General features: G+C 57.6%; 2 protein-coding genes across 2 annotated transcripts in view; one reads left to right on the top strand and one right to left on the bottom strand.

Moving 5' to 3' along the window:
* The window catches only part of DYNC2I1 (dynein 2 intermediate chain 1), a 98,559-nt gene extending 89,605 nt beyond the window's left edge, over positions 1-8,954 (top strand). Inside the window, exon 25 of the mRNA XM_081101853.1 lies at positions 8,897-8,954. The gene's annotated coding sequence lies outside the window, so the exon portion shown is untranslated. The remainder of the gene's footprint in view (positions 1-8,896) is intronic.
* Positions 346-12,958, bottom strand: part of VIPR2 (vasoactive intestinal peptide receptor 2) — a gene marked incomplete at both ends in the record, with an annotated part of 29,806 nt that continues 17,193 nt past the window's right edge. Inside the window, 9 exons of the mRNA XM_081101855.1 lie at positions 346-519; positions 1,689-1,730; positions 1,808-1,937; positions 3,047-3,138; positions 3,564-3,633; positions 3,973-4,033; positions 4,611-4,761; positions 5,221-5,362; positions 10,437-10,534. Coding sequence (XP_080957981.1) covers positions 346-519; positions 1,689-1,730; positions 1,808-1,937; positions 3,047-3,138; positions 3,564-3,633; positions 3,973-4,033; positions 4,611-4,761; positions 5,221-5,362; positions 10,437-10,534 — 960 coding nt within the window. The remainder of the gene's footprint in view (positions 520-1,688; positions 1,731-1,807; positions 1,938-3,046; positions 3,139-3,563; positions 3,634-3,972; positions 4,034-4,610; positions 4,762-5,220; positions 5,363-10,436; positions 10,535-12,958) is intronic.

The raw sequence follows: 12,958 nt of genomic DNA, 5'->3' as shown, positions 1-12,958 counted from the left end.
CGCAGCCCGGGGACCGGGTGGGGCAGGGCCGGGCCTGCAGGGCCGGCTCCCCGAGGACAGACATCCAGGCGGGAGCCGTCCACAGCGGTGGGGCCAGCACATCTCGCTCAGGGTCACTCGGTGTCCCCTATCCTCTTTGAAAACGGGTCCATCTGCACAGCCCAACGTGATGAGCAAAGCCAGCTACTAGTAAATGCAGGAGTTTAACGAGGATTCGATCTAAGGCCCGTCCAGTTAGGAGGCGGCCGGTTCCACTTGGGCCGGCGCAGGGCAGGGTGCCGAGCCGGTGCTGATTTCCCCGGCGCCCGGCCCACGTGGCTGCGGCTCGCGGGCGGGCGGCCGGCGCTAGATGACCGAGGTCTCAGTCTGCAGGAAGGACGGGGAGTGGGAGCCGCGGTGGGAGGGCAGGGTGCTCTCCGAGCCGTTCCTGGAGATGGACAGGCTGTGGAGCCGGTCGCCCCACCCCGAGGGCTGGCGTGGGCACAGGCTCTGCCACTTCCTTCTCAGCTCGCTCTGCACCTGGGGGTCCGGGCAAAGCAAGAGGAGCCAGTCAGGAGGTGCTCAGGGTGCACCCAGGCAGGGGTGCCCTCCGCAGAACACACTTCTCCCTCTGCCCCTCCTGGTGCCATCCCTCCATGTCCCTTCAGACGGACACACGGGACAGGCTCAGGGAGAGGGCGGACAGGGAAGGGGACATCGACCCGGGGCCGAGGAAAGTCCTGACTGTGGGAGCCGCGGCTGGGAGCTGGTTTCAGGTGCTGTCAGTCCATTGACAGTGGTGGACCCACCGGACCCCAGACAGCAATCTAGACCCTCAGCAAAGGCCCATGGGAGTGTGGGCGGAGCCCCAGCGAGCCTGTGTCAGGGGAGGCTGGTGTGGAGGGGCCGGCAGGTGTGAGGACGGGGAGAGCAGGTGACCATGGCTGGGCTCTGGGAGGCGCAGTGCTGGGCCCTCCACACCAGCAGGAGAAAGCTGGAGGCAGGGCTGGGCTGGCCAGGGCCCAGCGCCTGGGGCTGTGTGAGCCCTGCCTGCACCCCTGCCCCCCGGCAGTCGCCACCCTCTCTGAGGGGCTCAGTGCTGGGGGCTCGGCGGCTGCCTGCTCTGCCCTCTGCAGAACTGGAGAGCCCAGAGGGGCCACAGCAGCAGTGAACGGAGAGGGGGGTTCAAGAGCAGGAGCTGGGTGGCCTGGCCGAAACTGTCACCCCCGTTGCTGTGGCTGGGTGGGGACTCAGGACGTGGAACTTGGCAGAAAGGTGGGGAAGTGTGGGTCCTCACGGGAGGGGAAGGGGGGCCATGGGACAGTCTGGGAAGGTGCCCGCAGCTCAGGTGTCACTAGGGAGCATGGAAATGATTGACATTCCGGGACAGAGCAGGGGGCAGGGCCGCCTGAGAGACACGCCCTGGGCAGGCGCTTAGGGAGCAGGTGCCCTTGGTGGGTCCGCCCTGCCGCTCTGGGCTCACGGTGTCGTCGATGCTCGGTGTGGGGAGGCCACGCCAAGAAGGAGGGGCTCAGATGGTGCAGAGGGAGGGCTCGGCCTTGGCTGTTGGGGCGGGGGGTGGGGGGGGTGGGGGAGGGGGCGGGCCACGGGCCTGGCGCAGTCGCTGGCAGTGTCCAGGTTGGGGGGACTTTAGGGAACCCCTTACAACCCGCGTGTGTGGACTGGCCCCTGAGGAGCTCAGGACTCACGTCGCTGTTGAGAAAGCAGTAGAGAACGGCCACCACCAGGCCCTGCAGGGAGAAAGGTGGTCAGCGCCTCCACCTCAGCGGGCGGCAGGACGGAGGGACGCGGCCCCGCCCGCACGCACCTGGAAGGAGCCCACGCACAGCTCAAACAGGAGCCGGGATCTGGAGGAGGCGCCCGCGGGCAGCACGGCGAACACCGTGTAGTGGATGCCGAAGAGCGGGATGAGCAGCAGGGTGGACTTGGCCAGCCTCCTGCAGACAGAGGGCCGGCGGGGCCGGGTGTGACCATGGCGACGCCCCTTGACCCCTCACTGTCCCACGGGGAAGCCCAGCGCCAGGGGGGCAGCAGAGAAGGAATGCCTCGGTCTGTCCACCCGGCACACCCAGTGTCTGTACACACGCTCGCAGCACTTCCCGGCGACGGCCCTGGAGGACTCTCCCCGACGCGCTGAGCCCTCACCACCTTCGTGACAACTGTTCCCCTCCGGCTCCAGCGGTGTGCACCCCATCGGGCTCCGCGCCCCGGGTTGGAGGGAGACCAGTGAGGCCCACCCTGGCCAGCGGTGCTGCCAGGGTCCCAGCTCTCAGCTGCACTGCCAGCCCCCGCCTGACCTCAGCCGGCGGCTGGGCCCGCACTACACCAGTGGGCACTTCAGGCTCCCTCACCGGTTCTCGTCAGGAATTCACAGAATCATCTGCATTGTGAAGTGTGAGGCCTGGCACTAGTGCCAGCACAGCCTGTGGTCTGAGGGGGAGGAAGAGTCTACATATGCCAGTGACCAGAATGCCGTGACCACCGGAGTGACCGGTCACTATGATGCCCACTGCGGCCAGCGAACCTCCGGCCAGCCTCCCGCGGCCCCTCTCCCTGCCGCCCCGCTCCCGATCAGCCTCTCCTACCCCAGCCGAGGACAGGGCGGCTGGCCAACCCCCTGCGGCCCCTCCCCCAGGCTGCTGGTCCCCCCTTGGCCCCCACACCCCATTCGGGGGCAGGGCCCACCAGCCAATCACCGGCAGGCCTGGCCCTGTTCCGCCCAATCTGGGTGAGCTGGCCAGACCCCACCCGTGCACGCGTTCAAGCACTGGGCCTAGATAGACATAAAATACAAATGCAGTGTGACCACGGAGAAAAGTCAGATGGAAAACAGGCCAGTGGCAAACACCTCAGCGCGGGCTCTGAGGTTCCACGCTGAAGCCCTGCCCTGGCAAGCTGCCCGGCCGGCCACCGCGGGCTGCCAGACCCAGGACTCCGTGCCTGGGGCCCGTTCTTCTGCCCCCCACACACTGGCTTTGCCCCCTCCCTCTGGGTTTCCAGGCTGTGAGACCCTGAGGGAAGCTGGGCCCATGGAAACAAGACTCACTTATATTGTGACTGCTCACTGCCTCTGACATCTGGGGACGTCAACTTCTGCAGTAAAATCCGTAAGATACTCACAAAAAGGATAAAATTGACCTGCACAAAAAGAGACAAACGTTTGTTCTCGATTTCTCGCACCGGAGGCGGGGCTGGGGCCAGAGCCCTGCCCACCTGGAGCTGCCCCAGGTCCCGCCGGACACGGTCTGTTGTCTGCATCCTGCACTCCGACCCGGCTGCAGCCAGGCACGTAAATTAACGTGGAGACGCGAAAGGACTAACGGAACCAGCTCCTCCCTGACATGGCCTTGGTCAGGCTGTGGCCCCAGCGGCCCCCACGGGAGGACACAGGAGGCTCTCTGAGGCCTCCCTCTGAGGGACGCTGAGGCCAGGACTGGCGGAGCCCCTCCTGTGAGCGGCTCTGGAAGGCCGATGGACAGCCATTTCCAGGCCGCGCAGGCCTGGCTGGCCCTGCCCGTGTGGCCCCCCCGAGGGCGGCTGCTGCCTCGTGCCAGGTTACTTACGAGAATTGAGATTAGAATTGGGGTTCGGATCACCCACCAGGGGCCACTGTGCTCGTTGGTATCCCAGCAACTGCAGGAAGGAGAGAAGGAAAATGACATCGCCACCGAGTCTGTCCATGGAGCCGCAAGGACGCGTGCCCGGGGGACGCCCTCTTCGGAGCAGCAGGACAGTGGCCCTCCCCACAGACGCCACCCGGCCTGTCCGTCCCTCCTGCTGCCAAGGCCCGTGCGGGGTCACGGCTGTATGTTTAGAGGTGACACCAAGGGTCACACAGGAGCCCGAGGGGTGGGTCAAGTCCCACGACAATCCCATGACATGTGGGTCAAGGCGGGGTCAGTGAGCAACACCGGGAGGTGGCGCCCAGTGCGAACCGTCCGTGCTGCTCCCAGCGAGAGGCCCAGCACTCACCCTGTGTCTTCCAAGCAGAGCCTGGCCACGGCCCACGCCCCCGTGCATCCGGCCGGGATGCCTGCAGAAACACGCCCGTTACCCACAGCCCCTCGCTGCCTGGCCGCCCAGGACCAGGGCTGTCCGCAGGAAATGAGGCAGAAACTCCTCACAAGCCCGTACGGGTTCATGCGTGTTCCTTGTTACGCACTGGCGGTCACGCCATACATGTCTGAAAGCTGACCTTGCACGGCCTGACCCATGTGAGTATGCCTGGCAAGTGTGGTGGACGGAGACGTGCCCACAGGCTGGAGGAGGGGTGCCCCTCTCTGAGTGGGTGTCCTCTGGCCTGACCGCCTTCCTGAGCCCGGTTGGGGCCGGCTTGCTAAAGGTGTGCCTCCTCAGGGTCCTGTCTGGCTCCCACATCGGGTTTGCTCAGCAGTGGACGTGGCCAGCCTAACTCGGCCCTGGTTCCCTGGAGACGTTGGCTGCAGGGACCTCGCTGTCCTGGCAAAGCTCTTCCTCATGTGGCCCGAGGGGCACCTCATGGGGCAGCACAGTGTCTCCCGAGGGGACAGGAGCAAGGACCTGGAGAGCTCGTGGGCAGCTGAGGGGCGCCGGGCACGCAGGCAAGCAGCTGGAGGGCGGGGCGGCCTTACCCCACCCGATCAGGAGATAGGCCTGGAGGCGGCGGCCGGGGGAGAAGCTGGCCACCAGGAGGGTGTGCAGGTGCAGCCCCTCCACCAGCAGCCAGTAGAAGTTGGCCATGATGCAGTACTGGAAGAACACCAGGCTCAGCTTGCAGCCCACCTGGAACGTCAGAGCAAGAGAGCACGTCCCGTTCAGAGACACACACTCAGGCGGGCACAGCCGCCGTGGGACACAGAGCGTCCCCCCCTCCCCCACCCCGCGTTCGTGTAAGGAAGCAGGACACGCAGCAGAGGCGCAGACGGCGGGTGCATCTCACAGAGAGGCCCTCGCATCCCGGCCCGCGCACAGAGCTCACTGGAAGGTGACACAACATGGCAGGTGTCATGCAGTCCCCCAGAGACAGTAGCCTGAACCCTGAGCTGCGGGCATGTGTGGCCCCAGCTCCTTGCCTGCCTTCTGCCTCCTCTACCTCGTCCCATTTTCAGCCTCCCTTCTCTCTCTGTTCTTTTCCACTGTCCTCTCTTCACAAGAGACAAGCAAGTAAAGAGAAACCAGCAAACGAATGGTCCCCGACAGCTGTGGCCACCTTCCCTCTGAGGACCCCCCGGACGGCCTTACCCAGGAGGCCAGCTGGTCGGGGCAGTGCAGGGTGCTGGAGCCGGAGTACAGCACGTCGTCCTTGACCAGCACCGAGACGGCCCTCAGGATGAAGGAGAGGAACAGGTTGAGGTGGATGTAGTTCCGGGTGCAGTGCAGCCGCCTGTGGGGAGGAGGGAGATGCTCAGACATGGATTTTGTGAATTTGCAGGAATGTTAGAGCCCCTGCGTGGGCACAGCAAGGTTGCTGAGCAGGATTAACTTGCAGAAATCAGCTCCTCCCCAAAGCAACCAGGAATGGAACAAGCCCTGGCCGGTGTGCTCAGTGGGTAGAGCGTCAGCCTGAGGACAGAGGGTCTCAGGTGCGATTCTGGTCAAGGGCATGTACCTCAGTGGCAGGCAGGCTCCTCCCCGGCCCGGGCCCTGGTCGAGGCTCATGCAGGAGGCAACCAATCAATATTTCTCTGTCTTTCCCTCTCTCTGTAAATATCCTCGGGTGAGGATTTAAAAAAAAAGAAAAAAAGAAATGGAATGGTATCTAACAAAATACATAAAACAAAATAAACAAATACCTACAAATGGCTATCAAAAGAGAGGCAGACGTTACCTCAGATCACAAAACATTACTGAAAGAAATGAAAGAAAATTAAACAAATAGGAGGATCTATTATTATCACAGATTGAATGACTCAAAATTATAAAGATACTAACCAGTCTATCCAAACTGATCGATAAATTCAATGCCATCAGAATGAGCCCTGCAGAGGGTTTTTAAAATGCCAACTGACAAGCTGATTTTTAAAAATTCACACCTAAGTGCAAACGGCCAAACTCTCCCTAATGAACAAGGAAGGTGACAGGCTCCCACCAGCAGGATCCCGATTCAGGTGAAGGCGCAGGAATCACAGCGTCGACGGCAGGGACGGGCGGGGAGACAAGCGGACAGCAGGGCGTCGGGCCTGCTGGTGCTGACGCAGGCACAGCCCAGCGTCTGGCCGTTTGCACTGGGCGCTCGGACACCCTGACGGGCCTCTGGAAAGACAAGCAGGACCGACCCCGCCTCATGCCACACGCTAAACCAAATGGCAGACGGGCGATAACCTCACCATGAGAAGTGAGAATAAAATGTCTCTTTCATAACAAAAGAATATGCCCACGATTTCTTAAACAGGACGTGGGGCACCGACCTAAAGCCAACAAAGAATTACGTCAAAACCAACAACTTTTCTTCCTCAGAAGACCCAGTAAGAGCGTGTAAAGCCGAACTACAGACGGGAGACACTCCCAGCACCGCGTCGGACAGGACCTGCTGCAGGCCTCCTAACAGCACGTTTACAAAGAGACACCATGAATGCAAACGAGCCAGCGCCAAACAGTGCGCACAGAAAAGATTTCCAAACACATGCTCTCATTACCACAGGGAAATGCAAATTAACACACGATTTTATGTTATGATTATAGACCCACCTGGACGGCTAGTTTTAAAACTGATGGTGAGAGGTGGCGACAGGATGCGGCGTGAATAGAAGTCTCCCCCGAGCTGGTGGGCATGGCTGAGGCCACCACTTTGGGAAATCAGTGGGCAGGATCTAGAGAGACTGAACCCATGCATAGTCTACGACCAGTGCATGTAGCATTCGTGTGAAGTAAGCATTGCCGTAAGTGTGTACACGTATAAACAACACATATCTTAGGTGTGCACTTAGGATGGATGGGTTTCCTGTAAGAGGTGAGAGAACCCACAGACAGAGGAGTGCTCTTTGCATGACTCCAACACCCATTCGCAGAGCGACAAAGCACCACAGGCACCGGCTGAGCTGCTTCGGGCGCTGGCCTGGGCCCCGCCGCAGGGTGCTCCTGGCGACCAGCGTCCACTCTCCCTGGGCGCACGCTCGCAGAGGCCGAGCTGCCGGGAGCCCCGCACTCCCCGGAGGCTCAAAACTCCGTGGAACCTTCGTCAGTGAGGACGCTGAGTACGAAGTGAGTTTTCTGGGTGTCTCCAGGGCAACCCGGAAGCTGCCCCTCACGAGGAGACTGCTGTGGGCCCAACTCCCCAAGGCTAAGTCCCCACAGCGATGCTGCTGTTCCCGGGGCTTCTGGGGCGGGGGTGACGCTCGTCTCTCCAAACTGCCTCCTCTGCCTCTTCTCCTTTTCTCCTCCTGCCCACGCTCTCGCCTGTTTCTTCCCACCGAGTGGGTGTGGGTTTATCGCTGTCACCGAGCATGCACACACATCCCATTTGCCGAGCTCCGTCCTTTGTCACTCATCACTCATCTAAACATGTCACCTCTGAGTTCGGATCTACGGATGGACCCCGGAGTGGCTCAGCCGCTGAGCGTCTACCTAAGAACCAGGAGGTCACTGTTTGATTCCCAGGCGGGGCACATGCCCGGTTGCGGGCTCAGTCCCCAGTGGGGGGCGTGCAGGAGGCAGCCGATCAGGGATTCTACCATCACTGATGCTTCTATTTCTCTCCTCCCTTCCTCTCTGAAATCAATAAAAACATATTAAAAACAACACACACGAGAGCAAAGTGTGGCTTCCAGATAAGCCGGCTGCGCCCTGTTCCTCCGTGACGCTGGAGCGGACTGGGAGACCGCGCCCACCACGCGGGGAGGCCGCGCTCAGCCTCCGCACGGGCACACGGCCTCCTCCGCTAGTGGGGCCACCGGGCACTGGGCGCGCTTGGCTGTGGAGGCCGTGAGGACTGCATTGCAAACACCTGTAAACAGCGTGCAGGACGTACTGGCGATCGCGGCTGTTACTGTGGGCCGGTGGGGATCAGAGCTGTCAAGTCAAATGCCTGGACCACAGGACACGTTCAGGGCAGCCGCTGCCATGACCCCAGCGAGGGCCAGGCCTGTGCTTGCACCCACGCCTACAAGGCACCTGGGAAGTGGCCCCCATTCTCTCTGCATAAAGCCAGGAGGTGGTAGGTTGATGTGTGTGGGGCTATGATAGAGAGTACAGAATTCTCTTTCTGGGAGTTTAGAATCCCCTCTCCCACAGCTGTCCAGGGAAGTGGCTCCGATCCATCCGGCAGATGGAGACAGGGAGGGAACAGCATTTCCATGCCCAGGCCAGGGCAGAGCTGAAGTCTGCTCAGCCCTGGGAGCCGTTTCTAGCAGTCGTGGCCCTGTTAGCAGCAGAGGATGCCACGGCTCGCGTCTGTGTAACCAAGAGGTCTCACAGCAGGGACTGCCGATGGCCATGCACAGAGGGCTGATTCATAGCATAAAGCCACTTCCAGCCTCTGAAAGAGTCACTTCCATGTTTCTGATAATTCCCAAACACTGGGAGTCTGGCTCAGTAAACACCCCACACAGGCCAATCTGAATGCAACCACAGACGACAAAAACATGGGGTTGTTCAGCTCTTGGAAAATAAGGGGAAATATTTATTTTTAAAAATATATATTTATTGATTTTTTTACAGAGAGGAAGGGAGAGGGATAGAGAGTTAGAAACATCGATGAGAGAGAAACATCGATCAGCTACCTCCTGCACACTCCCTAATGGGGATGTGCCCACAACCAAGATATGTGCCCTTGACCAGAATCGAACCTGGGACCCTTCAGTCTGCAGGCCGACGCTATATCCACTGGGCCAAACCAGTTAGGGTGGAAATATTTCTTTCTAGTTTGTTACCCTGAGTCAGCTTCCTTTCCTAACATTTCCCTTTCTTTTTTATGCTGAAGAATTTGAACCCTATGTTCACAGCAGCACCATTTACAGCCCCTAAGGTCTGGAAGCAGCCCACGTGCCCAGCAGCAGACGAGTGGATAAAAACCTGTGGTACATCTACACCATGGAGTACTACTCGCCTGGGAAAAAGAAAGAACTCTTACCGTTTGCAACAGCACGGAGGGACCTGGAGAGCATTATGCTAAGTCAGAGAAAGACAAGTATCACATGATCTCACTCACATGTGGAATCTAATGAACAAAAGAAACTGATGAACAAAAATGGACCCAGAGACATGGAAGCATGGAACACACTGTTGAGCCTCAGAGGGAAGGAGGGGGAGGGTGGGTGGGAAGAGATCAACCAATGAGCTTGTACGCTCGTACGCATAACCCGTGGACACAGACAAGACAATGGGGTGGTGAGGGCCTGGGAGGAACGGCTGGAAGAGGTCAATGGGGGGACAAAGGGGACGTATGTAATACATTCAACAATGAAGATTTAGAAATGTATCCATATATGTAGTAAAACATAGAAGAGAGTACACAAAGGCTCATGTGGACCAGCCTTTTTTTTTTTTTTAAAGAACTAGAATATGATAGATGTTGCTCACATTTTTCGAAGTACATGTTTTTTTCTGAGAATTACCAGCCACCTGATATAGGTGAGAGGCCTGAAAAATGGTAAGTACCATTTAGTGCCATTTGCTGATGCCGCAGCTCTATTCTTCATTCACTTATTTAACTGGCAAGCATAGATCTGATCAAGTGTGTGAGGTTCTAAAGACGTTCCACTTGTTATATCATGTATTCATCTCAATATGTGAACTGTATCTCAGCAAAAAGTCATCAGATATGTGACGATCGAAACCCTGTTAAAATAAGCTCAATATCATTCCTTCTGCTTCATGCCAATGATGCCTGACATGGGTTTAACCCTAAATACACTTGGTAGCGTTTTCTAGACAGAAGCATCTGTTGTAGGACCAAAGTCCCTGCCCTACACCCTGACAAACAACATATGCCATTCGCCACTAACGAGGCTGCAGAGGTTTAGATGGTGCCACACTACATGGAAAACACAGGCCAAATGTAGAGAGCCTGCCACATGCCATGTGGGTTCCACTGGAACCCATGCTTACAGATGCACAGAGAGGTTGAGTAATGTGCCAAAGGTCACACAGCTGCTAAGAGACGGACCCAGGATTTGAACCCAGGCAATCTGGACCCACCTTTTTATTCTCAAACACATTACAGTGTCTGTCAGTGGAACACTGACAGCCCAATGGCAAGTGCTGCTTCTGTTTTTTCCAGCATTTGCACAGCCGCTGTATTTGGTAATAATGCCGGTGGAAGGCCAGTGGAAGGAGTGCAGGAGAGTGAAATAAAACCATAGACGCTGGCATGGCCTTTCACTCCGGCACGGCGGGCGCTGCCGGGGCTCAGCACAGAGTGCTCTGGCCGTGGCCTCCTCTCCTCCCCAGATGGGCTCAGCTGTCATACACGGACAACCCCATCTCCTATTCCCGCAGAATTGCTCATTTGTGCTACTTACCTGAAGAGGCAAAGGATCACGCTTCCTGTAGTAAGGGAAGCCAGAGAGACGCTGTAGCCCAGGGTGTAGGTGGCCTTCACCAGAGCATAGAACGTGATCTACAAAGACAGACATGCATCTGTGAGCGGGGCCGGGCAGCTCCCAGCCAAGGACGCTGCTCGCTCAGGAACTGCTCTCGGCTGCCGACGGCCTGAGCTGCCCTCCTCCCAACCACCTCCATCCCACCCCAAGGTGACATTTCCTCTTCCAACACCACCTTTCCCTTAAGTTCACGGTGGGTGACTTGGGATGGTTCTGTAAAGCAGGTCTGTCCGAAGGGACAGCAAGGGGTGTGCAGGGCATTCCAGGAGACCCCAGGCTGGGGCCCCCGGCCCAGCCCTGTCCCCACAGGGTCTGCACTCCGGAGTAACACCTGCTGTGCTTTCAATGTTTCTTTCAACAGGAAAATGTTCAGCTCCAAGTGAACATTTTAACCTCAGGAATATACAAGCGCTCCGGTGACCACAGGGTTCTGAAATGCGGTGACTCATACCAAAGGCAGAGAGGAGAACCCAGCAGTAAAAGGCGGGGGGCATGGCTGAACCCCATACTCTTCCCCAAGCCCACCCACTGACAGCAATGACCCATTTCCAATTTCCAATTAGAAACCAGGGAGGAAGAAAATGTTCCTCTTTCTATGTTCTGTAGTATGTGTGTGAGTGTGATTGTGTGTGAGTTTGTGTGAGCGTGTGATTGTGTGAGCATGTGAGTGTGTGTGTGCATGTGACTATGTGCGCATGTCAGTGTTGACTGTGGTGTGTGAGCATATGAAGGTGAGTGTGATTGTGTATGAGTGTGACTGAGTGTGATTGTGTGTGAGCGTGTGAGTGCGTGTGTATGTGGTGAGTGTGAATGTGCATGCGATTGTGTGTATGTGTGTGAGTGTGATTGTGTGAATTTGTGTGTGTGTGAGTGCACATGTGTGTGAGTGGGTGAGTGTGAGTGTGCATGAGTGTGACTGTGCGTGAGTGCGTGAGTGGGGGGGTGAGTTTGAGTGTGGATGTGTGTGATTGTGAGTTTGTGTGAGCACAAGTGTGTGGGTGTGAATGTGCATTAGAGTGATGGTGTGTGTGCATGTGTGTGTGACGGTGTGTGTGTGAATGTATATATGAGTGTGTGGGTGTGAGTGTGCGAGTGTGTGTGCTTGTCAGTGTGTGAGTCTGTGTAAGCGTATGTTTTTGAGCGTGTGAGTGCATGAGTGGGTGTGTGAATGTGCATGTCTGTGTGCTTGTGTGTAAGTTTGAGCGTGTTTTTGTGTGAGCATGAGTATGTATGTGATTGTGAGTGTGTGTGTGCGAGTGTGCATGTGACTGTGAGTGTGTCTGAGCATGTGACTGTGTGTGAGCATGTGTGTGTGAGTGAGCATGTGGGTGTGGGTGTGACTGTGTGAGCGTGTGTGTGAGCGTGTGGGTGTGTGAGTGTGACTATGTGGGTGTGTGTGTGTGTGAGCGTGTGGGTGTGTGAGTGTGACTATGTGGGTGAGTGTGTGTGTGTGAGCGTGGGTGTGTGAGTGTGACTATGTGGGTGACTGTGGGTGTGAGCGTGTGGGTGTGACTGTGTGGGTGAGTGTGGGTGTGAGCGTGTGGGTGAGTGTGACTGTGTGTGTGAGTGTGTGTGTGTGAGTGTGACTGTGTGTGTGTGTGAGCGTGTGGGTGTGTGTGACTGTGTGGGTGTGAGTGTGACTGTGTGGGTGAGTGTGTGTGTGAGCGTGTGGGTGTGACTGTGGGTGTGAGTGTGTGTGTGAGCGTGTGTGTGTGAGACTGTGTGGGTGAGTGTGGGTGTGAGTGTGACTGTGTGAGCGTGTGTGTGAGCATGTGGGTGTGTGAGTGTGACTATGTGGGTGAGTGTGTGTGTGAGCGTGTGGGTGTGTGAGTGTGACTGTGTGAGTGTGTGTGTGAGCGTGTGGGTGTGTGACTGTGTGTGTGTGTGTGAGCGTGTGGGTGAGTGTGACTGTGTGTGTGAGTGTGTGTGTGTGAGTGTGACTGTGTGTGTGTGTGAGCGTGTGGGTGTGTGTGACTGTGTGGGTGTGTGTGTGACTGTGTGTGTGTGAGCATGTCGGTGTGACTGTGTGTGTGTGTGTGACTGTGTGTGTGTGTGTGAGTGTGTGGGTGTGTGTGTGTGAGTGTGTGGGTGTGTGACTGTGTGTGTGTGTGTGACTGTGTGTGTGTGTGAGCGTGTGGGTGTGTGAGTGTGACTGTGTGTGTGTGTGTGAGCGTGTGGGTGTGACTGTGTGTGTGTGTGTGACTGTGTGTGTGTGTGAGCGTGTGGGTGTGTGAGTGACTGTGTGGGTGAGTGAGTGTGAACATATGTGTGCTCTCCTCTCCCTTACTTTTCCCGGGACTCGGTCCTGGCAGAGAAGAGAGGCTGTGGGAGCCCTAGGAGGTGCCTTCCCGCCCAGGTGACGGGTGGGGGAGCTGTCAGTCTTTGACGTCCTGGCTGCATTGCTTCCCAGCTTTGTCTCAGGAGAAAAGCAGATGACGGGC

The sequence above is a fragment of the Myotis nattereri genome (assembly GCF_964212035.1).
Source record: "Myotis nattereri genome assembly, chromosome: 11".
Lineage (NCBI taxonomy): Eukaryota > Metazoa > Chordata > Mammalia > Chiroptera > Vespertilionidae > Myotis > Myotis nattereri.
The sequence above is the reverse complement of the archived record's forward strand: the minus strand, read 5'-3'. Positions and strand labels throughout refer to the sequence as shown.